Source organism: Pyricularia pennisetigena (assembly GCF_004337985.1).
Source record: "Pyricularia pennisetigena strain Br36 chromosome 4 map unlocalized Pyricularia_pennisetigena_Br36_Scf_11, whole genome shotgun sequence".
Taxonomy (NCBI): domain Eukaryota; kingdom Fungi; phylum Ascomycota; class Sordariomycetes; order Magnaporthales; family Pyriculariaceae; genus Pyricularia; species Pyricularia pennisetigena.
In genome coordinates, this window is record NW_021940923.1 from 280,752 (window position 1) to 304,322 (window position 23,571).

Here is a 23,571-nt window from a genome sequence, read left to right on the forward strand (position 1 = left end):
CTAGTAATCGAATCGACGATACCATGACGTACGCCCAACACAAGGCTTTTCGGTCCGGCGCAGTGAAGTATTGGGCTTCCCCGTTCATATCGACATCGGCCAACTTGGATTACCTTTTGAATTATTGCCTTACCGAGAAGGCACATTCGAATTATCCTGTTAAGTGTTACATCTACAACATCGCGACTTCAGCGATTAAGACGGACTTTGTCGATGCCAGCAACTCATCCGGCGTTGAAGTCGCTCCTCATACTGAATTTTATACCAAGAGCATAATCCCCTGGCTGTCCATCTTGGGATGGCATTTGGTAAAGGGTAATGGGACGATATACTACATCGATAAGACTGAGTGGATAAGAGACCATAAGACAAAAGGATACCTAATAGGCTAATAGCCCATCCGATACAGTGACCGGTTGAACCTGGACTGCTGGCCACACAAGCAGTAGAAGTGTTGCGGGTAAGGAGATGAGGGTGAGCGGTCAATGCATAACCAACGTCCACGGCGATTGTGGAAACCATTCTGGTGCTTGGTGGCACAGCATACCTTGGGCGTAGCCATGTGTTGCAAAAGAGGTTAATCGTGACTGCTCTATAGATAGATAGATACCTTTAATACATAAATAAATACATGCGCCATCATTAAAAAAAAAAAAAAAAAGAAAAGAAAAAAAGCCATTTACCTAGCTCCACTCCCAAGAGCAAAACGCCTTCGCTGTAGACCAAATTAATAAAAAGGGAAACAAGAACAACAAGAAAGGAAAACCCCCCCCCACCCAAGAAGGAACATGACCATGAAAAAGGCATGCATACAGTCGTAAATCCTCTCACCCAAGAGGCGTCAGCTCCCCCCTGACAGGCCTGTCCGTCTTGGCCAGCACGTCACCCTTGATCCGCCAGACGCCCTTTGTCCGGTCGTCGCAGAGCTCCCAGTCGGTGCCCTCGGTCAGGCGGTGAAAGACGTCGTGGTCGTCCCCCTTGCCGCTCGCAAACAGCAGCGGCTCCCACGTCTCCCCGCGCTCCTTCTCCTGGGCGCGCATCCGCCGCTGCGCCTGCTCCAGCTTGGTCTTCTCGGCGGCGGCCACACGCGTGTCGCCTCCCGGGCCGAGGTTCGAAATGACGCCGGCCCAGGCCCGGCGGCTCTCCCAGGGGCTCTGCTCCTCGAGCGGCGCCAGCTCCATGGCGGCGGGGAGGTTCTCCAGGGCCTCGACGTCGTACTCGTCGACGGTCCTGCCCTTGGGGTCCTTGACGGTCCAGCCCTCGCTCCAGCAGCCGACCGTCTTGAAGATTGTCTTTTTCGGGTCGGCCTTGTGGAACAGCCGCGCCTCGAAGCTGTTCCTCTTGCCCCGCAGCACGCCGGCCCCGCTGAACTTGATCTCGCTGATGTAGCCCGACGACCCGATGATGTGGTACGTGCCCACGATCTCGGGGTACAGACACGCCGACAGGAAGCCGCGGACCTTGACGTCGGGCAGCGGGAAGAGGTGGTCCTCCTTGTAGCGCTCGACACGGACGACGGCGTGCCCGACCTGCCGGATGTTGACGTTGCCGTTGAAGGTCATCTCGACGCGCGCGTAGCCGTCCGCGCGCACCATGGCCTCGCCTTCTCCCGACGAGACGTGCATGGCCGTGATGGGCGGGTGGTGCGAGACCTGCTCTGCCACGAGGCGGGTGCGGGCCTTGTTCTGCTCGTCCGACCACGACGCGCAAAAAACCTCGCCCAGGAAAGCGTTGAGCGGCTTCTTGATCGACGTGCCGGGCGCCCCCGCCACGTACAGCTGCGGGCGCAGCGCCGAGAGCACGAGCCGCTGCACCAGGAGGGCCCGGCGGGCGGGGTCGGCTTCTGTGCCCGGCGCGGCAAAGACGTGCGGTCGCTCGGCCCAGCAGTGGCCCACCTCGACGACGGAGGAGGGGGCGAGGAAGGAGATGGGGCCCGTTACGTTTGAGAGGTCGCCCTTGACGGAGGAGAGGAACTGGAGGGTTTGGCGAAAAAAAGCGACGTTAGCTTGAGAGGTGGGTTGTTTGACGTTCGTTGAGATGTGCTCTTTTTTTTTTTTTTTTTTGGTTCGGAAGGATTGCGTGCCAAGAAGCCAATTGGGTTGGGCGCGCGGGGACACATTGAAAATAGATAGGCATAGGCCACTTACACTAACAAGCTCGCCGAAACGAGAAGCTAAAGATTTTGAATCCATGGTCGTTGGGTTTTTTGGTCTTTTTTTTGTTTTTGAATTGTCGCCTCTCTTAAAAGAAACTAAAAAAAAAAAGAGAAGAAGAAAACAAAAGACGCCCAATCTTAAGCACGCGCAACTCCAGGACGATAAAACATCAAACCTGTCCAGAGAGCAACTAATGCTCCAAAAGTCAACAAAAAAGCTGGGCAATTGAACCTTTTCAAGGTACCCTACCCCACCTGCAGGTTCCCCCAGCTTACTGCCCTGTACCGTACCGGTCGGCATCCGGGGGGGCCAAGGGCGGTAGAGTGAGTGAGTTTGGTGGAGCGGGGAGGGAACACACACCATAGAAAAGTGTGGATGAAACAGGGTTGTACGTACGTCGTCTAGCTTCCCGATACAACCTACTGTTTCAGCAACGTCGACGAAAAGTCGGAAAAGTCGGCCGCTTGTAACTTTGTGGTCGCCTCATGCGTCTGGTGCGTCTTTCCGACGAACATGTTTCCTCCGATGAGTAATTCGGTCCCGGTTTTTATCTCTTCTTGGACGTGCCCCAACGTCGGCCGGCCACGGTAAACATCGAAGCAAAGTAGCACCAGTAAGCCCAGCAACACGTGCGTGTACAGCGACAAGAGGGCGCCGAGGATCGACAGGGTTGCCTTGAGTGGAGCTCCCATCAAAAGAGGTTAAAAAAAAGACTAAATATATCGTTGCGTACGACGCCGACCTGTGCTGACAGCTGATGATTGATGTGCTTGCTTATTCAATATAAAGAGTGAGCCGAAGTTCGTTCGTATCTACTTCTACTCTGTACAAGTTTGGATGAACTTGGATGAAATTTGGTTAGATGGGTGGTGGTGATGCTATGTATGGTATAGGTATTCAATCAACCGAAGCGTAAACGTGGGTTTTTCTTTTCATCACCGTCCGAACGTACAACTCGTGCCGTCATTAGACATGATTAGATCAGGTACATGCAGGTATAGAAGGGGGGGCGGGAAGACCATCTAAAAAAGAATAAAAAATTGCCCACGACAGACAAGAAAAAGAATCATTTTTTTCGATGGCAGGAGCGCAAACAACAAACTCTAACGGTCAGCCAGCCCTGTACTTTACACGTCGGCACACACATGACAAAGAAAGCATCCCCTCCTGAATCATGTCTACACCTACCATAGCACCAAGGAATGGCCAGCCCACTTTTTTCCTGCTCGCCGATGGCTTGAATGAGGTGTCAATTTTCGAGATGGTCACACGCAAGATTTCGCCCAGAACCAGCAGAGCCTTTACTTGAACCTTCTTACCCACCACGTCGGAACGATACGGCCAATGATGTTTGAGAAGAGCACAATCTGGCCTACCAGGGAAAAAAATCACAAGTCAGCACCAGCGGCTCGGCAGCCAGTGCACCCGAACTAAACTGGCCAATTGAAGAAGACGAAATGTGTACGGTAAACGACCTAGTGACAGCCGAGGCGACCAGGCATGATCGTCGTTCCCCGGCGTTTTTTTGTCGTGCGTGGTCCGTCGGTGAATTCGCACAGAACAAAATCATTTTCTCCACGGAACGGATGAATTCTTCCTGCCGTCTCCGGAGATGAGGGGAGTTGTGTCGAATGACAGGGCGGAGCCCCCCGTGGCTGTGCTGAACGCGAATGCACCGGCGGCGTCGTAATCGCCTACCGACCAACCTATTTAGATGAAGCACTTGGCGGCGGTTTGCAAAGGGACTTTCGTTCAATTGCGTCGTAAACACTTGTAATGCATGATAGGTAGGTAAGGTACCTAGATGTGTATTTTACATACAGCTAATCAAACCATCAAAAATAAAAAACGCCGCATGTTTCCCCTCCGAACCGAATGTTGAAAGAAAAAAAAAAAAAAAACTCAACTCTCGTTATATTGTAGAAAATCGAGAGACGAGCAGGGTAGAAAAGGAAAGATAGAAGAGAAGAGTAAAATATGTACAGAGGAAAGGTAATCGGATCTCCTGCTTTGGCCGCTGTCCCAACAATTTCTCGTCCCATGTAGCCCTCGGCCACGCCCGATTCCAAGAGGCGACCGACCGTCGCAGAAAAACAGTCGTCAGTGGCCCGTTCGACGCCGTTGACTGCTATAGACTCGGCGCAATTTCCAAGTGAGCAAAGCCAAGGGGGATCGGGTAAATGGGGGACAAAAGAAAAAAAGGGGAAGAAGCGGAAAGGTGGGAGATTGGCGCAATTGGCGCCCAGGCTTTGTTTTTTTCCTTGGTTTTGGTTATTTCTTTTGCTTTGGTTGGTTGATTGGTTGATTGGTTGGTTGGTCGGTTAGGTATTTTTTTCTCCCTTAGCTCCAGTTGGTTTCTTTCCTGTCGCATACGACGAAAACCCAACCTTTTTTTTCTTGCTTTGACCAAACAAAAGAAGGGAAACGAGTCCCCTCGGCATTGGATTGAAACCGATAAACCCAAGCCAAGGAAAAAAAAAGTAATCGGATAAAAAAAAAAAAAGGAAGAAGACGATGGCGTCAGTTCAAAGAAGTTTGAAGAAGAAACGAACACGACAAAAAAAGAGAAGCATTAGCCACCAAATGGGCCAGAATGCACGTTTGTTATGGGAAGCCCAGCTAGCAGGTACTAGCTCTTCCTTAGGCCGAAGTGGGCGTCTGGCCCAACCTGTGGTAAGCAGAGAAAACATGGTTAGCCACTGAAAACGCGATTTGGATTTCCCTGCCTTCACCCCCCTCGCGTCCCATCATCCGATGTATTCGCATTTCTTGCCAAGGAATGATTGGACGGAAGGGCAAAGAAGCTTTCATAGCACCTGGCCTGGGAGGAAAAAAAAAAAAAAAAACTTACATGTTGCCGGCGGGGTTGTAACGGGCGACAACATAGATGCCGCCGTTGCCGTCAGTGGCCGTGCCGAAACCGACTTCAGTGGTGGTCTTCCAGATCATTTGAGCTGTGATGACGGGGGGAGATGGAGTCAGCAAATGCAAATCATCCCAGAGGTTGACTAGCCACCAAGCCATTTTCGTCGCACAACATGAAACAATATCCAGCCCTCGTATAGACAAGGGACAAAGTGCGACAAAAGAGTGGCAGGACTAGAGTCGCACAAAAAAGCACGACTAGCGGGACATAAAAACTTACTGTAGTGACCGTACGCGCCAAAGTTGCCCTGGCCGACGGGCTGTCCGCCGTACAAGTCCTTCTCGTTGGCCCAGGCGTTGGCGGCGTTGGTGCAAGGGGTGACGCTGTTGGACTGCCAGTACAGGTTCTCGCCGTGGCCGTTGCGGTTCTCGGCGTGCTGCAGCGAGCCGATGCCGACGAGCTGCTGAGCGTAGCCGGCGGCCTCGGTCGCGAGCGCCTGGTTGTACTTGAGCGGCGGCAGGCCGACGGCGGCGCGCGCCGCGTTGTGGCTGCTCAGACCGGCCTGGAAATCCTGGCTAAGCCCGCTGCTGCTGCTGCTGCTGGAGTAGTCATCTTGCTGCTGCTGCTGCTGGGGCTGCTTGGTCTCAGGCTTGGGCGACGGTACGTGCTGCTGCAGAATCTGCACCGTGGGCGTCGGGGATGGGGACGGGGTCGGGGTGACGACCTTGGCCTCGACCTGAGGCTCGGGCTTCGTCTCTGGAGTCGGGGCGGGCGTCGGGGTCGGAGTCGGAGTCGGAGTGGGCTTCACGACGACGGCCTCGACGGCAGAGGCCGGCGGCGCCGAGGGAGCCGGCGGAGAAGAGGTCGGCACGGGCTCGACGACAGCGACGGGCTCCGGCGTGGGAGAGGGGCGCGTGCACTTGACAAAGCGGCCCTTGGCGTGCCTGCGGACTCGGTGGCCGTGGGCGGGCCTGGCGATGGCCTGCGTGGCCAGCAGGGCCACGGCGAAGATGGTCTTGGTGCTGAGCTGCATCTTGGAAAGCGACTGTCTTGGAGGGAGGCAGGCGTTCGTTCGACTGTTTCTCAGGGACGGTTGTTATGAGGGAGAGTAGTTTGGTTTATTTGTTTTTTTGTGCCGTCCAAGATACAAAAAAAAACAACGACCAGAAGAAACGAAGGATGAATGGTCGGATAGAGGGAAATGAGCGGCTAGATTCTTGCTTTCTTTCTTCTTTCCTTCCCGGTAACAAAGCTTCGAGCTTGGATAAATGAGTGTTTCCAGCGCTCTGCGCGATAAAAGGTGTGCCGTTCTAGCTGTTGGCGAAAAAAAATAACAAAGGAGTGAATGGTGGCAGTCGAGGCCGTGCGGTGAGTAGAGAGAGAAGAAAATCCAACCGACAAAAAAGATCGCCATGGTTGGGGGCGTGAACAGCTATCTTTATTCCAAAAAAGCCCTGACGTTACGTTTGCCCTACCATACCCCAGCCAAGGGACGGAAAGCCGTAGTGTGGAAGGCCGGGCCCCCCGGTCTCTAGGTTCGTCCTAGTTCTATTTCGTTGCCCAGTGGAGATCCTCTTACAACAGCCCAGAAAAATAAGATAAAATAAAATAAAAAAAGCCTGGCAACCTTGGCAAACATCCAGACCAACGAACTTTCCCGAGCTTGTGGACACTTTGCGCCTGGATCCGTTCCAATTTCCTAGCGTCGAGGGCTTGAAGGGGTTTTTTTTTTTTTTTGGTCCCTGACCTGAACTCCTGTGCTACTTGCTGTTTGCTGCAGTTACCCCTTGGAGGCGTCCAGTGGTGCGGTAAATACTGTTTGTACTGGGGCAAGCTGGGATTGGGGGGACTGTGGCGCTAATTTTGTGCCTGACCTCCACTGGATTCCCAATCAATCTACAACGCGTGATGAGTAAATGAGGTAAGCCTGGCTGATATAACCAGAAACCATGGTGGGATGAGCTGTAATTGTTCTGATACGGTTGATGGTGTGACCATGGTGTTGCATACAATCGAATCAACCTTTTTTTTTTTTTTTTTTCTTTTTTTCCTTGGCGGTTACCACTATGTCGCCGTCTGGAGTTGTATCTAGTTGCTTTTTGTGAGCGGGAGGCGTAGACGGGGCATGGAAAATGGTATTCGCCTTGGCTTTTCCCGCAGGAGGCATTTCGTCATGTAAGCAGCATCCTCATACGTCGCCTGCAATCCATCAAAGAGACCACAGCAGCCACTCACGCCAGGAACTGGGATCAGCAAGTGCCTTGCCGCTCCTCCTAATTAAGGGTTGACAAGGTTGCATCTCCATCTCGGGGAGGAGCTCCACGTTTCACGCATATGAATTGAGGGATCGGCGCCCGGGGCGGGGACTAGGCGTCTCATGCAGGGGAAATTGGTAGAGTGGGCGGCACTTCGCCAAGGCGCCATCTGGTTGGCGGCCTGGCATCCGTCTGGGAAAATGGCCCCCCGTCTCTCTTTCTTTCACCTTGGGAAATAGTCCACTCCCCCCGTGATTGATGTTCCTTCTTGTCGTCGTTGGCGACGAGTCTGGGCGAGGGTTGGCACCTTTAGCGAGTACCAACATCATGAAGCGATGCAATGCGAACAACCGGCCTGACAATGACTTGCTGAGTAGGGGTCACCTGGGATGGGGGCGAAGTCCCTAAAATAACTACCAGCATCTCTCTCGACACCTGGGCTGGGATCGATCTCGGTGAATTCGTCGACGCCAGACTCAGGTCGTTAGTTCCACTAGTTCTGGATACCCTGCTGAAGTACAGTACCTGGTTGCTTTTTCGTTCATCCCATCTTTTTTGATGAATAAAACTTAGTTTTACCCGTCCCACATGTCATCCAATCTCTCGTCCCCATCAAAAAGACACAAATCTTGGATACCATGGCAAAGATAATTATATGGGGTAACAGACAAGGTAAGGGGTGGAAACCATTTGTCTAAATGCAGTTCATCCAACCACCAATTCACTGTAGCCTAATTACAGTATAAGCCAAGACCAAAATAAAAATATAAAAAAAAAAACCGCGCAAACTGGAATCTGGGAAGAAATCCCTGCCATAATAATAAGATCATCGGAGGTTTCAAGCAAAAGATTCCTAAAATCGCACCAGGGCCGAGATCTCATTCAAGTGCAGAAAAAGCAATGCCCAGGCGAACAAGCATAATCCCAATTCCACTGGCTTGTTTCACCATTGCTCATTTAGTAGCACCCTTTCCGATTTAAGGGGGGTCAGATGGCGCGGGGGTGTAGGCAAGTAAATGTGCTCTGTAGAACAGATGTGGGCGCTGCAAGTCCCGATTGTTCTCGGCTCTGGCTGAGAATCGGAACTTGGCAAGCATCGCCACCACTTTGGCGTTCAAGGTTCAAGATAGCTGTACAGGACGCGCTTTTCTTCACTGTGATGCCGCCAGTGAATTCATGATCTCATTCTCCACCGAGGGATACCATGCAAGTACGGGACGATGGCGCCTTGCTCTTTGTTGATGGTACCATTGCGCCGCATCTCCCTTTTTTCCCCCCTCCCTGACGCAACATCAAGTCCCGGGCCTAGGGACAAAAAAGGGAAAGACTTTTGATGACAAGATGGAATTAAGTGCATGTGGGGCGAAAACTGACATCCATGGCCACTTTTTGGCTTACGACTGATGTCAGCAAAGTCGCAAAACAGAACGGAAGCTGCAGAAATGCCAACAGGGAATGATCTACTCTGTGGCCACATGAAAAATAACGCAAGATTTGATGAGAGCAGCGAAAATAATAATCATAGTAAGCGATAACAAACACAACAATAATAATGCTAAAAAACCCCCCCGCCCATCTGTCATTCTGGATAGGATTTGCAGCTCAAGCCAAGGGAGTTCTACTTAATCTCCGTCATCTATACAACCCAAGAGATTCGAGACGCGAGCGAAATGGTTCCAGACCCTCTTGGGATCGGACCCGTCACCAAAGACGGCAGTGATGTGTTTGGCAGGGTCCAGTTCTCCACGCCGTTAATCTTGACGTCGAGATGAAGAAATGAAGAAATGGCCTCCAAATCTTCCAAAACAAGTTTGACTGGTTTTTGGACTTACAGGGCAGAAACAAACAACAAAAAAAAAAAAAAAAGAAAAAAAAAAAAACATATCCGTGCTCTAGAACTTAATTTCCCCACGTATCGTCCCACTCGGGCGTTGGCAAAAACCAAGGAATTGCCTTCTTTTGGTGAGGGGTTTTACCGCATTATTCTCGCTTGCTTAATACTTTAATCTTGCTGGAAACAAACAGGCCCCGCGTCCCGGCTCCGTGGGACATCTATACGGTAGTATACTGTCTGTAGACTATTCGCAAAGACCGCAGGCAGTCCTTGATCATTTGCGGGCGACGGGGTTTTTATTTGGTTTTCAGCATGTGCAACAAGTCCATGCAGGGACCGAGTCAAACGGTATCTCGGACAATCTATTTGAACTCGTTGGGCTTTTTTTTTTTTTTTTTTTTTTTCTCGAGGGGGCTTTGGCGGGTAGCATTTCATGTACTCTCGGACCGCGTCATGTCTCTACGACTTAATAGGAAAACAAATTTCGAAAAAAAAAAGGCCAAGAAATTTTAATACCACCGCCGTTGTTGCTGCCAGCATTTTGGAAGGAGGGGTCGGCCCGCACCCAAAGCGCACAGCTCGGTTGCTATTTCGAAATCTGAATGCGCCCGGATACAGTACACACACGCTCTGATCGCCTTGATGAGCGCACTGATATTCTGTCTGCGGTGAGATTTCCGGCTTTTCCATCTGCGATTCTTTACTTGTTCTAGTGCAACTTTCATCGACGGCAAATTCCCGCTCTTAGTCTCCCTTTCTTTGTTCACTGTTGAATCTAGACCTGATCGGCGCTGTCAATCCGTTGACGAGATGCCTTTGCTTCTTGGCAAATAATCGTCTTGTGCAAACTAGCAAAAGGCCGCAGGGGATCATGGTGTTGAAAAAAAGAATGAAGACCTCGCACCTGCCGGGGGGGCGGTCGTTTGCTTCATGATGTCTTTGTTTCAGTGCACGCGCGTTTTGTTTGTTTCACTGGTTTCCCTTGCGTGCCATTGTTTACTTGGTGGGTTCATTGAGGCGGGTTCATCGAGGCTCCAGGTTTTTTCGTGCCGACACCAGCATTCCTCAAATGGCAAACAGCAGCAAGGAAGCACGCAACCAACATTCCACGTGACTTAGAATTCCAAGAATCACGTGAGCTCGCGCCCCTCCATCAGAACATCGAGCTCCACTCCGCTCAGCAATCCACGCGTTCGCAACCAAAGCGAAAGCGGCCGTGGGCAACAATGACCCGGAAACAAGACCACAATTCGCACGATAGACGATCAAGGCTTGAGCAAACAATAGGTTGAAGGACCTCCGGCCCTACGCCGCCTCCCTCACAATGTCTCGCCGCCCACCGCGTGGAGAGTACATTGAGACGGTCAGTCTTTTGACGATTTGACAATTTCTCATCACATTCCATCCCGCTCTTTCCGCGGCGTCCCCGCCAACGGGTCATGCAGCTGACGCTTTGCGAAACGGCGACAAAAATAAAATAAAAAAATAGGACACGGGCAACAAGGTATCTCGCAAGGCTGTTCTCGTCGGCACCCAGAACATCATGCTGGGTGGCAAGACCGTGATCCAGCCAGAGGTTATGATCCGAGGTGACTTGACTCGCACGTCGACCTCGGGCTCGTCGTCGTCTTCGGAGAGCAAGACGGCCGTCGCCATCGGTCGCTACTGTTTTTTGAGTCGGGGGTCATGTTTGAAGCCGCCGTCGAGGCTGCATAAAGGGTGAGTGGATATGGTATCATCTTTCCTTGTGTGTTTTCTTCCTTAACCCTCCCCCTTTTTTTCGTCTCTTCTTTCATGTTTCATTTTTCTGCCCCCGCTTTGAAAGCCCAACCCCGATTGACCATTTACCCCCCCACTCTCCTCCTACAGAATATTCACCCACATCCCCCTCCGCATCGGCGACCACGTCTTCGTGGGCGAGCGGACCGTCGTCTCGGCCGCCTCAGTCGGGAGTTACGTCCACATCGGCCACGACGCCGTGGTGGGCGACTTGGTGGTCATCAAGGACTACGTGCGCGTGCTGGACGGCGCCGTCATCGCCCCCAACACGGTAGTGCCTAGCTTCAGCATCGTGGCAGGGCAGCCCGCCCGGGTGGTCGGCGAGGTTCCAGAGGGTGGCCACGAGGCCTTTCAGCTTAGAGAGCTGTACAAGACCGTCGGCAACAACCCTCAGCCAGCTGCTGTTGTCTGATTTAGTAGTGGGGACGTAGACGGGTAGGGGCTTTCGACTTGGTCATGTGAGGTTTTTGAGTGGAAGTTTGGTCTTGATACCTACCTCGGTTTCTTGTCGTGCGTGTCTTTTGTAGAAGACGGGAATTTTTGCATCCATTCATCTACTATGCCTTTCTTTATGAGGGTTATTGTCAAACACGCCATTATATGGTTAGAATGGACATCGGGTCATGAGTTTCTATATGATGAATTCGCTCGATAGCCACTCCTAGGCAAGGCTGGGAGGGCGCAAGTCGTGGAATCGGCTAGGTGACTGTGGGTAATTGTGAACACATCCAAAAGCAGATGCACAGGTTACCACACCATGCGTGGCTTTGTTACTGTCAATGTCGCCATCATTTTCTCGAAAGGGAAATCAGTCGCCTAAGCTAATACATTCACGGTCCGTTGCAGCACATGCAGTTCGCCAAAAGAATACTCTTCGATCACTTAAATATGCAATCAATATACCAGGTTGCTTTGCCAAAACTGGGCAAGACTATGAATACTGTCATCTGGTATAAACAGGCTAAAAGAAAGACAAGAAGGTGATTTTTTTTTTTTTTTTTTTTTTTTTTTTTTTTTTTTTTTCACACACGACGCATTGCGCCGACCACCATTCATGTTGCCAAACCCCCACAAAAAGACCAATCTACCGCTGGATGGTGACGGTCGAGGAGCCGCTGCTAAAGTAGCCCTCGGTGGCGACGATCTGGTAGTCGTGGGTGCCGAGCTTCATGCCCATGGAGGCCCAGGCGTCAAAGTGCTTCTTCATGTCGACGGTGCCCGAGGACCGCTTCTGCTGGCGGACGGACCAGTACTGCTGAAAGGTGCGGGTGCCGTCGATGGACGGCTGGTTGGTGCGCGTCGACTGGGCGACCTGGTACGTGGCGCCGTCGACGTTGATGGTGCCCTTGCGCGACGCCTGCGACGACGGGTCGTACGTGCCAAAGTTCTCCACCACGTAGTACTCGACGAGCGGGTTGCGCGTCCAGCCGTAGACGGACAGGTACGAGTTGCCGTTCGGGCGGTAGTCGGCGGAGTAGGTGACGTTGCTGCGGCAGGGGTTGATGTAGCCGTGTTAGTACGCTGTCTTGTGATGTAGCTCTATGTATGTATGTATATATATATATATATATATATACATACATACATATATAAATAAAATGCCAACACGGCAGGACATACCGAGCACTTCCAGGGTTCCATCCCTTGCCTCCCACGAGGTTGCCGTTGCCCGACCACGTAATGCTGTAGCTCCCTCCGGCGTTGTTGGTGTACGTGGCCTGGGCGTTGTTGTCGGTCCACCAGGAGTAGTAGAAGCCGTCGTGAGTCCCCGTGGCGCTGGGCGTGCCGCCGCGGGCCTGGAGATCGCGCGACTTCATGTAAATCTCGCGCATCTCGTCAATGGAGGGCGGGACCGGGTTGGCCGAGACGAGGGCGGCCGTGGCGGCGACGAGGAGGGTGGTGAAGGAGACCATTGTGAGATGCTTTGCGCGGGAAAAGACGAAGGAGACTTTGTTTTTTTGTTGCTGGGCAGGTGCTTGTCAGGGAGAGGAAACAACAGCGATCGAGACCTTGTCGGGATGGCGAAGGGTGAGGGAGGGAAAAGGAGGGGGGGTTTTCTGGAGGGAATGGCCTTGGCGAATGTCGAGCCCTTTTTATAAGCTGAGGAGAGTGGCGATGGTTCATCACCAGGAGGATATTAACCGGGGGTTGATATATTACCAATATCTGTGATGTATCGGTCTATATCCGGTCCCAAAGGGGTGCGAGGTGTGCCGATATGGATACATTGTTTCTGTAACTTGCACCTATTATGGAAAACCCGGAGGCTTCCGATGACGAAAAAAACAGGGGACGGGAAGGGCTTAATGCGCTGTGTTGGAACTCCCCAAAAGCCCCTGAAATCTCGTCTGGATCGTCACGCTAGTGTGATATGCTGTCTCCCCACCGACCCGAATGATCTAGAACAGTGCTTCGCAAGATGTCTTGCCAGAGATGAATGTCCCTGAACGTCCAGTTACCCTATCAACTCGATTTATCTCCATGCTATATGTCGCGTATCATGTAAATGGTCTTTGCAGCGACCTGCGTACAGTAAATAGGAAGCTTCATAGGAGTGCACTCGAGACAAGTATACATTACTGTCGATTTTCACATCCAGTGCTGTTTGACAAGCAATGAGGCTGGCCTTGGCGAGTGCATTCGCGTCTGCATGCCGAGGCGGCAGTTGGTCTTGGTGCTTCATTGGCAAAGGCTTGTTTTCGGGAGATGGACAGCAATTAATGAAAAGGATGCATTCGGGCGTCATTTGGGCGCGATGATGTGTGGTACCGGGCCATCTCTTGCATATTGCATATTTCCACGCGAGGACACGGAACATAAAATCGCTCAGATAGATTGTCTCTATATGGATTAGCACCAGTCTGATCTAGACTACGGTAGTCTAGGCTAATCTGTCTGTGGAAAGCAGGCAGCTATAGGCTCCCTCTCACCACTTATCCCTGGCTTCCATATCGTCAATTCTGGTTGCTGTGGGGTCTTGTAGTCATAAGTGTCTCGCGTATACGCCTTTTACCTTGAAAAATTCTCCCCCCCAATTACTGTGTTGTTGGGATTCGTAACATGGCTGGGGGCCTGATAATGTCACAGAATATTCAGCTGAAAACCCCCAGTCGCAGCGTCCTGAGTACCCTCAGCATCAATTATCGCATTAATGATGCTGCAGGTTTTACATCTCCCACCCACCCGAACATCACTCTTCCCCTCTTCTGACCCCCGCGAAATACTGAAAGAATTGTCGTTGCATCGGGACGTGATGCACCGCAGTCGCCACTCGAGTCGCATGCACCCCGGACTCGCGCATGCAATACTCCATGTTTTTTTGAGAATAGCCTAAAAGGAAAGCCGGTACTCTTGGCGATCGCTGCCGCTCTGCGAAATTGCCAATATGCAACCGTTTCAGTATGCAAATGGATGGTTAAAAGAGCCTTTTTTTTTTTTTTTCTTTAATTTTTTTTTACCCATTCTGTTCTTTCTCCCGTCCTTCTGCAATTGGAAAAAAGCTGACGTGTGTTGCGTCCCTGTTTCCACAAAACGAAGTCGGCATCGAGGCGAAATCATGTCGTCCCAAGTCACATGGGCGATTGATTGGATTCCCAATTTGCTTTGCCATTGCGCGCACTGAGCGGAGACTTTTTTTTTCAGCGTTATTTGACCGAGCAGTCGGCCAAGGATATTGCCCGTTGGTTCAGTCCTTGTACGTCCCGAAACACTGGAAAAATCTTCCACCAGTCAAACTCAAGTCCTGGACGGTGACGTTCTTTGAATTGATGAGCAATTTCATAGCGGCTTATTTAGCCAAAAAAAAAAAAAAAAAAAAAAAAAAAAAAAAAAAAAAAACGCAAACTCTGACCTTCGGTCAAGTTACCAGCACATCGTTGCAGTCACTCGGGAGCTGTCCACTGGCTGCACTCGTCTTTTCTAGTCGCGCTTGGGCGCAGCGCTTCGAGTTGCAGGCTTCGCTGACTCGCTTATTCGCGGTTCTAGGGTCCTGCGGTCAGTCGGCCCCCTGTCCTTTTCGGCATCCCGCGTCCCTTGACCGCCCAAAAAGCCACGCGTATCGGGCGAAGCTCAGGCTACTCGTCCGACCCCTTGCCGGGCAATCGCCTTGCCGCTCTGCAAGTCGGCCGGGAACTCAACACATATACCGGAAGGGTCATTCTGCCGGTAGATAATTACAGAACTTATCATTGCCACTGCAGTTTTGCCTCAGATTTGCCCACTTGCAAACCTGTGCTCACTAGACTGCCCGGCAGAGACGGCACTGAGCAATAAGTCAACAATGGGAATCTCATGGCATGACCTAAAGCGGGATCATCTTCTTATCTCTCATGGTCTGCCAATTACACGGACCATTCCAGTGTGCGTAGGTTGAGATAACGTTGAACCATGGGGGCCACTGAAGTACGCTCAAAAGGGGGTTGCCATGGAGAGAAGAAAAAAAAGAAAAAAAAAAAAAAAACCAAAGGGTAAACAAATTGATAGCAATCACGCGCAACTAAGAAAAAAAAAACCTGTATTCCAGAAACAGGGTTGCTCCTCGGAAAACGCGCACTCGATCGACTCACAACCCCGGGCGCGCCAAGACTAAAGGGTGCCGGCTGTTGCCGAGAGCCGACCGCCCAGTGGTCGGCCAATGCGCCGCGGGCCTGTGGACCACAGTGACGACTGCCGAGAGAAACGGAGATGGGCCAGCATAAAATTTTTCGCCAACTGCCCGCAAGAATCGGTTGATGTTCGGTAGTGGGTTTGTTCGATAAGGATAACCTGGTTGAAGCACCAAAGATGTCAAGTGACGGTGAGCTGCTGCTTTTCTCTCAAACCATTGCCAAGCTGCTTGAATCAATTTGGCTTGGCCCTGCCGCTGCGCACCAAGTGGTTTTTCTGCTAGTTCCATGACAGCGCCGAGACCACCACGTCGAGTTTCTTACGTATCCGTGCATTTCAAATCATGGTAAGAACCAAAAGAAATAAGTAACAATATATGGCACGCGACACTAGATGACGTGGGATTTGCCTTACCGGTACTGTATGGAGCCACTTTACACAAAGTATTACGAAAGAGATGGATATCAATCTCCACCCCTCGGTCGTCCAACAGAGTTAAGCAAACCGAGAACCCGGATGGGTAAAGTATATGGGGCTGTAGAAGGATTTTTTTTTCTTCGTTTGATGATGTTTCCAGGGGAAAAAAAAAAAAAAAAAAATTATCGCGTGAGAAAAAGAAGCACAGACAAGAAGGACCAAGTCTAGTAATACCGTCCACCCAAGAAACAAAATCAAGTCCCAACCCCATTCTCACCATATTTTGAGCCAGGCCAGTACGTACAGTAGTGCATACTGCCCCGCGTCAACCCCGGAAATTACCACGCAAGTTGTCGAGATAAGAAAGACCCTTTGCGGTGGGTTTTCGCGGTGACGAGTGGCGGTTTGCAAACAGGTCCGGACTGCTGGCCACACCTCGGGTTCTTTTTTTTTTTTGTTTGTATCCTGCAACAATAAAAGGGTTTGAAGGAAAGGAGTACGTGGGAAAAGGGGACAGCCGAAAAAACGAAAACCATCACTCTTTCACTTTGCCGTTCCCTCGTCCCCAACTTTTGCACCTGCCAGCAAAAGCTAGTCGAAGAGACGAAGAGAACGGCGTAGCTATCGCGAACCCCCTGAAGCTAAACAGCAGGAGCAAACACCCGAGGCCCCTTCACAATGGAGGCGTACACGGGACAGCCGGCCATGGGCAACTCGGCAGCGGTGACGGCTGGAGGGGGCACGACGACGCCCGAGTCTGAGAAGCACATTCATCCCGCGGGCGGCTACGACAGCAACAACAGCAGCGACGTGTACCGCGAGAAGAAGACGCCTCCGCTCACGCCGCCGGCCGCAGACGCGAGCGTGGACCACGCGGCGGGCGAAAACATCTTCAGCGAGGGCGGCAAAAACTACCGGACGGTCGGGCGGTGGAACACGGCGCTCATCCTCATCACGAACCAGATCGGGCTGGGGATCCTGGCGCTGCCGAGTGTGGTGCAGACGCTGGGGATCGTGCCGGCGGTGATCGCCATCGTGGGCATCGGGCTGCTGTCGACCTACACGGCGTACGAGCTGCTGCAGTTCTACCGGCGGCACCCGCACGTGGTCAACGCGGTCGACATGGCGCGCATAGTGGGCGGGCGACCGCTCGAGGTGGTCATGGGCGTCAGCCTCGTGACCAAGATGGGCCTGACGTGCGCGTCGACCATCGTCACCATCAGCGTCGCGCTCAACACGCTCTCCAGCCACGGCGTCTGCACGGCCGGCTTCATCGGCATCGCGGCCCTCGGCTGCTGGCTGCTGTGCCTGCCGCGCACCTTCAAGTTCATCGCGCACATCGGCATCCCCTCGACCATCTCCATCGTCGCGGCCGTGCTCATCGTCATCGTCAGCCTGGGCGTCGGGAACCCGCAGGCCGCGCCGTCGGGCTGGTCCAGGGAGAGGGCGCTGATCAAGGTGGTGGGCAACCCGGACTTCCGCGAGGGCGTGGCCGCCTGCCTCAACGTCTGCTACGCCTACGCCGGCAACATCGCCTTCGTGAGCAACATGGCCGAGATGCGCAACCCGAGCCGCGACTTCGTCCCCGCCCTCGTCGCGCTGCAGGCCGTCGCCATCCCGCTGTACCTGATCGCCGGCGTGGCCATCTACTGCCTGGCGGGGGAGTACACCACCAGCCCGTCGCTGGGGTCGGCGCCGCGCGTGGCGGCAAAGGTGGCCTACGGCATCGCGCTGCCCTGCGTGCTGGCCACCGGCGCCGTCTTTGGCCACACCGCCATCAAGTACATCTACGTCGTGGCCATGAAGCGGATGGGCGCCACGGCCGAGCTGACGGCCCGGACCGCCCGGAGCTGGGCCGTGTGGGTCGCCTGCGCCACCCTGTTCTGGCTGCTGGCCTTTGTCGTCGCCAACGCCATCCCCATCTTCAGCTCCATCCTGGCCATCTCGTCCGCCACCTTCATCGCCTGGTTCACCTTTGGCATCTCGGCCGTCTTTTGGTTCCACATGAACTGGCACGAGGGCACGCTGTTCAGCGGCTGGCGCAAGATCTGCCTGTTCGTCGTCAACGTCCTCATCATCGTGCTCTCGCTGTTCATGAACTCGGCCGGCCTGTGGTCCGCCGCCACGGGGCTGCAGCAGGTGTTTGAGAACGCCGAGAACGAGATCAAGGGGCCCTTTACCTGTGCCAGCAACGCCATCTTTTAGATTGAACGGTTTGAACAAAGCAGCGATATCAAGTTTATTGGAGACCGGCGCAGTAGCTGATTTGGTGTGGTAACTGCGTCCATCATGTACAATATATCTGATAGAAGAGGGAAGAAATGATGAAAAGAAAAAGAAAAAAATAAGAAATAATAAAAAGAAAATAATTAATCAGGCGTCCTTGCAGCCGGATATGACAAGCCGACAGATCGCGCCCCTCTCCATCTAGTCAGCCAAAGAGCCGAAGCACAGAAACATCCAGCTTTTCCTTGGCCGTCCTACCAACATGAAAGTGTTTTTGCCAACCCACGGGCCGCTTCCCTCCTTGCAGCGCCTGCTGAAGGGGCTTGTTCTGACTCGGGGGTAGATCCGCAGAGTCGGAGGTTCATTGTCGTTCACCGCTTGCTCCGAAGCAGCCCCGGCGAGAGTTTCCAGCATGCAGTGCAGAGCCTGAAAGTTAGGCGCCGTCGACCTGGCACGGCCGCCAGAACGTCTGCACCCTTCTCCACCATTGTGCGGATGACGGGGGGTGAGGCGACCATGGTGGACGCGGAGTGAGTAGCCCGTGGGCTGGGGGATATAAAAACAGGTAGCGACCAGTGCTTGGATTAGTGCCCGGCTTGAAGCTGATGTCGGATCGGCACAATGCCCGGATGAGGTTGTAGCTCGTCTCTACCTCGGCCGACAGGTTTTTGTAATTTTTCGCCCGAGGAATTCTGCTCCACCGGGGCCCACGAGAGGACCAGTTGCTCCAGATCGTTCGGAAGAATTCGTGTGAGCAGTGTGGGCGGCGCCTTTGGCAAGAGATGGCCTCCTGATGGAGCAGACGGAGAGCTGTCTGTACCCGCGCGAGCGCGCCAGCAGGGCAGATCCTCAGAGAGCCGAGTTGAACAAGTGCATTTGCGAATGATACAAGGTCCAGCTCATGCCATGGGGGATGGCGGACACCGTCTAGTGCCCCTGGTTGCTTTCCAAACAGTGTCAGTCGGTCTTGTTAGGTGGCGGTGACAAAAGCCATAAGAGATCTCGTTTGGATCAAAGCCCCCGAAGGAGCGGTGATTCTCTGGTGCTCGAGATGGACCACCCAGCTTTGGCTTTGTGGGAATTTAAGAAATGGAGCGTTTTAAAAGTGATCATGTCGTCCGTATCCGAGTGCTGCTTGAGTGTGCCATCTCGTTCGAAGAAGAGGCGGTTGTCTGGCAAGAGGGGGAGGCTCGGCATCACGAACTGCTTTCTTTCAATGTCGCTGGAGGGAGACCGATGGATTTATTGGCAAAGCCACGTCCTTGTGTCCGGCGGGAGATCTTCTGTGTTCTTCTTTTCTGTAATTTGGGATTAGGTATATATATTTAGCAAACAAAGACCTGAAAATAGTAGGGTATGTTTCGTGACCGCTGAAACCGGTGACCGGCGCCAGCCAAAAACAGCAGCCAGTTTCCGTAGGACTTACACTTTGCCCTCTGCTTGACAAAGGCCTTTGAATCCATTCCAACCGCTCAAACATCTGCAATATGCTTGTCTTGAACGGCAGCAACACTAAATTCCCCATTCCGGCATTGTACGTCTTCAACGACACCATAGCCACCGTCCCATCCCCACCACCAAGCAACAACCTCTGCCCTCAGCATGGCGGGATTGAGAATCAAGCGCTTCTAATTATAAGCCATCATTGGTGAGCATGCTGAGTAGCTATGCGGTGCTCTCAGCAAATATCACGCTTGCAGATCAGAGGCATCAGAATGATGTAACAAAGGCCAAGCAGCCAATCTTGATTCAGAAAAGCACAAACGCGGGCGCATCCTCCAACCCAGCGAGGTCCAACCAGCACCCAGCAAGCCCATCATCCCTACTTGCCCAGACATACCTCACAAATTCACGCAACATGCTACCAACCTCGGGATACAGTCTCGAAACGACAAGCGGAAACATGTCCTCCAGGCAATGCCGCCTATCCGCCTCCACAGTCAGCTCCGCCGCCGCCACCAAAAGCGACAGGGAAAGCCGGTAGTCAAACGTCCCCACGCCGGCCCGCTCCTCCTTGGGATCCCGACCGGCGGCCGCATACAGCTCCGACATGCAGCGCAGCAGCTCGGCCGCCAGACGCGCACCACGCCCACCGCACCCGCCGTCCTGGTCAAAAGTGGCAGCCAGTCGGTGGAGGAGCAGTGTCGCGGTCAGCTTGTGTATGCGGGCCTGGCCATGCATGACGGCCTGCTCGGCCGACGTGTACACAGTCGCAAAGTTTCCCGGCAGCGCAGGCTTCCAATCCTCCAGCGCCCGCTCCAGCCTCTCCCGCCGCTGCTGCAACGCGCACTGCTGCACCATCCTGCCGAGCTGGCCACCGCTCCCCAAATCGCCCTTGCCCGCTGCGCTCTTGGCGAACTGTAACGCACAGAGGTCCCGACTCAGCTCGCAAATATCATACAGCACCGGTAGAAGCGACCCGCAGACTCCTATATACCTGTCTACGGCCGGTGGACCGCCCACCTCCAGCCTCGCGGCCGGCACCATCCTGCGCACGAGGCAGTTGCACGTGTCGAGGTACGCGAGCGGGACCAGATCGCGGTCGACGCGCGGGCTGAAGGGCCGCCGCCGCCGCTGCAGATGCAGTCTGGCGGCGCGCCGCACGACGCCGATGGTGAAGCGGGCGACCGAGTGTGCGCTCCGCCCGGCGTCCATCAGGTCAAAAGTCACGACGCCTATGCCAAGGTAGATGGCCACGAGGGCCTCGGCCTCGCCGACGATGCAGGCCTGGGCCGGCGTTCGGCGGAGGATGCTGGCCGCCGTCGCGCTCTTGGCGTAGTGGCGATGGTGGCCGCCGTCTGCACCGGTGTCGGTCGCGTTCTCGCGGCAGAGGAGCAGCAGGTCGGCTACCTTGGCGGCACAGGAGAGCTGCAGCCCCAGGAGCGGCGATGGCTGCTTCTGCTGCGGCAGGCCCATACCCAGCCCGCGCACCATGCCCTCGATCATGCCGTCGGCAAAGGGCGACGCCAGCACGAAATGGTCCGCAAAGGTGCGCCTGTCCAGAATCAGCCCCATAAGCGTCCTATCCGCGGTGCTCAGCGAAGCCAGGACATGGTCGGACGGCTGGACGGTCGATGGGCTTGACAGGTAGGCAGCAGCTGGAAGGGGCGAGGATGACGAGGACAATCTCGCCACTCCTCCATCTGCCGCCGGGGGAGGTATCCGCGCGGTGGTGCGTTCCGGAAAAGGGGCGGACCCAGCCGCCGTCCAGACAAACTGCCTCCCCGCGACGGGGCGCGTCGAAGTCCCGTCTGGCTTCCTCGGCCGGCCCGATTCACCTCTGGTCCTGGTGGTGACGCAGGGCCTGCCAAAACGGGCACAGCGCTGACAAGAGGGCGAGGTTGTGCCGCCACTTCCGCCACCCCCGCTGCTGCTGCTGCTGCTGCTGCTGCAGCCTGCACCGGTGTAGACGCATCTCGTTTTGAGGCCGTAGCAGCTGTCGCATGCCAGGCGGGCGTCGGGCTTGGCGCGCACCATGGCGCCGAGGGTATTTTATTTCTTGTTGACGAGAGAAGCGGGGTTGGGCATACACGGACTGGTTTATGCAGCGTCGATGGTTTTGGGTGCCCCGGTTGGACTTGGCTCAGATGCCCTGACTTGCTGCGTTTTCTCCTTGGCCATTAGCTCATCTGCCGGAAACAGTTTGAGAAAGGAGAAATTTCAGTTCTACATCCGGGGCAGCGAGATGATATGCTCAGTTGTTCAAGGAGAGGAAGTTTCGGCGCCAGTCCACGGCAGTTGCATGCCACGTCATTGGGAACATGCGGGCAAGCGCTGGATGATCTGCATCAACGCCGTGATTCCTGCAAATTGCCTTGTTCTAGGCTGCCCCGAAAAGACCACCAACGTTACACCAGCCCGCCGGCTAAAGTGTCGAACCCGAAGACTTACGGCTGACCATTTCGGGGCTGCTCCTACCTATAACAACAATGTGGGGATGCACCAGTAGGCTAATTCTGCGAAAGCGCCTCCTTACATTATCCGTTGGAACACAGGGACCATGAGCCTGTATTGTGAACCAAACAGAAAGAGTAATTTGGATCAACGTCCAAATCGGTACATATGGTTCCAATATTCGCAATATCGCAGTCTTGGATATAGAGTCACAGGCCAAAATTGCATGTTATACTGAGAAAGCTCCACACAAATTATAATTAATGGGTTTCATTCAGCTCGGTGTTGTCGGTTTAATAATGCGTTTTTTTTGTATGAAAACTTAGTCTCAGGGCTTATCCCTGAAGCCCAGAGCTCCACTAATTGGGCGATTGTTTTTAGCATAATACTAATATATATTTTATTACTTACAAAACTATGCGGAGTTTTGTTTAACCAAATTACATAAAGCTCCTTAATTACTAGTAGTTCTTTTCTTTCATGACGACATATATTTAAAGGAGTTCTCAACCATTCTCGTGTGGCTGCAAACTCTGTACTATTTGAACATCGTGGGTTTATTTAGTTTTAGACACAATATTGTTTCATTCTTTTGAGCAGCTATCATTTACGTTCTGCATTCCAACACCGCAGACTGTTTTATTTTTATCGGCAAAATGCACCTTTCAACCGTTTTTATCCCTATCCTCACCTGCGGTGCCATTGCTTCTCCAGTCCACTATCTTCAAACAACGGATTTCGGCCATATTACCAAACGCAATTCTGAACTTTTAACGCGCGGCCTTCAACGCCGTGATGAGGGCTTTTACCCCTGTGTAGCGGCTTGCGTAGCCGGTGGTGTTTACATGAACCTTAAATTTACCGACCATGGTCCTCGTCCTAGAAACTTTTGTATTAATACATGCGCCGATGTTTATGGCTTGCCTGAGAATTTACGCTTTTAAAAGGAAATTGTGGATGTGTTGGAATAGAGGGAATCGCGGTCAAATCAACAATAGAGCGATAAATCACGTGCAATGCCGCACAGGCCAATTGCACGTGACTCACCCGCCCAATTGCGGGTATAAAACGGAAAGACGTTCAGAAAGAAGCTCACCTCTAGACAGTTTCATAGAACAGACAATCAATATATATCTTTATACTCGTATAACAGCGTTCTGTTGATCGATCGACATTACGAAAAGCCTATCAACAGATTTGCTTAATAGTGGCTGTGGACAAAGATTCCACTTTAAGGCCAGGAAATTAAATATACAATATTTGCAAAATTTACAATAGCCTTCGCTTTACCATGTATTATTTTTGGGGGGTTTCCTGAGGCGTAAGGGCCAAGTATTTCAAAAGTTTCAAATTTATAAAAAATGATATATATCCGGGTTTTTCGCATTATTAAGAAACTAATGTTGTAAGAATTAAGACCCAGACCTAAGGCTTGCTAAAACCAGAAAAAACGAATAGCTTAGCTCAGGTTACCAGTAGTTTCGATATTTGGACTAAATTACCCTTATAAGGTGGGCCGAACGTTTTATATACCTTTTG

The 23,571-nt window shown here is 52.8% G+C and overlaps 6 protein-coding genes across 6 annotated transcripts; 2 read left to right on the top strand and 4 right to left on the bottom strand.

Annotated features, from left to right (window-relative positions):
- Positions 1–827: 827 nt before the first annotated feature.
- PpBr36_10718 (uncharacterized protein) lies at positions 828–2,192 on the bottom strand (the record flags this gene model as incomplete). Its single annotated transcript, XM_029897827.1, has 2 exons — positions 828–1,973; positions 2,148–2,192. 2 exons carry the CDS (start codon positions 2,190–2,192, stop codon positions 828–830), a joined length of 1,191 nt encoding a protein of 396 aa, XP_029743757.1.
- A 2,604-nt stretch (positions 2,193–4,796) lies between these two features.
- On the bottom strand, positions 4,797–6,436 carry PpBr36_10719 (uncharacterized protein; the record flags this gene model as incomplete). The annotated part of the gene is made up of 4 exons (XM_029897828.1): positions 4,797–4,824; positions 5,008–5,110; positions 5,302–6,098; positions 6,171–6,436. The coding sequence occupies 4 exons, from the start codon at positions 6,434–6,436 to the stop codon at positions 4,797–4,799; spliced, it is 1,194 nt and encodes a 397-aa protein (XP_029743756.1).
- A 3,999-nt stretch (positions 6,437–10,435) lies between these two features.
- PpBr36_10720 (uncharacterized protein) lies at positions 10,436–11,302 on the top strand (the record flags this gene model as incomplete). Its single annotated transcript, XM_029897829.1, has 3 exons — positions 10,436–10,474; positions 10,601–10,830; positions 10,981–11,302. The coding sequence occupies 3 exons, from the start codon at positions 10,436–10,438 to the stop codon at positions 11,300–11,302; spliced, it is 591 nt and encodes a 196-aa protein (XP_029743901.1).
- A 672-nt stretch (positions 11,303–11,974) lies between these two features.
- On the bottom strand, positions 11,975–12,803 carry PpBr36_10721 (uncharacterized protein; the record flags this gene model as incomplete). Its single annotated transcript, XM_029897830.1, has 2 exons — positions 11,975–12,377; positions 12,511–12,803. The coding sequence occupies 2 exons, from the start codon at positions 12,801–12,803 to the stop codon at positions 11,975–11,977; spliced, it is 696 nt and encodes a 231-aa protein (XP_029743902.1).
- Positions 12,804–16,590: 3,787 nt separating this feature from the next.
- On the top strand, positions 16,591–18,117 carry PpBr36_10722 (uncharacterized protein; the record flags this gene model as incomplete). The annotated part of the gene is made up of 1 exon (XM_029897831.1): positions 16,591–18,117. One exon carries the CDS (start codon positions 16,591–16,593, stop codon positions 18,115–18,117), a length of 1,527 nt encoding a protein of 508 aa, XP_029743899.1.
- Positions 18,118–19,887: 1,770 nt separating this feature from the next.
- On the bottom strand, positions 19,888–21,615 carry PpBr36_10723 (uncharacterized protein; the record flags this gene model as incomplete). The annotated part of the gene is made up of 1 exon (XM_029897832.1): positions 19,888–21,615. One exon carries the CDS (start codon positions 21,613–21,615, stop codon positions 19,888–19,890), a length of 1,728 nt encoding a protein of 575 aa, XP_029743900.1.
- Positions 21,616–23,571: the final 1,956 nt, after the last annotated feature.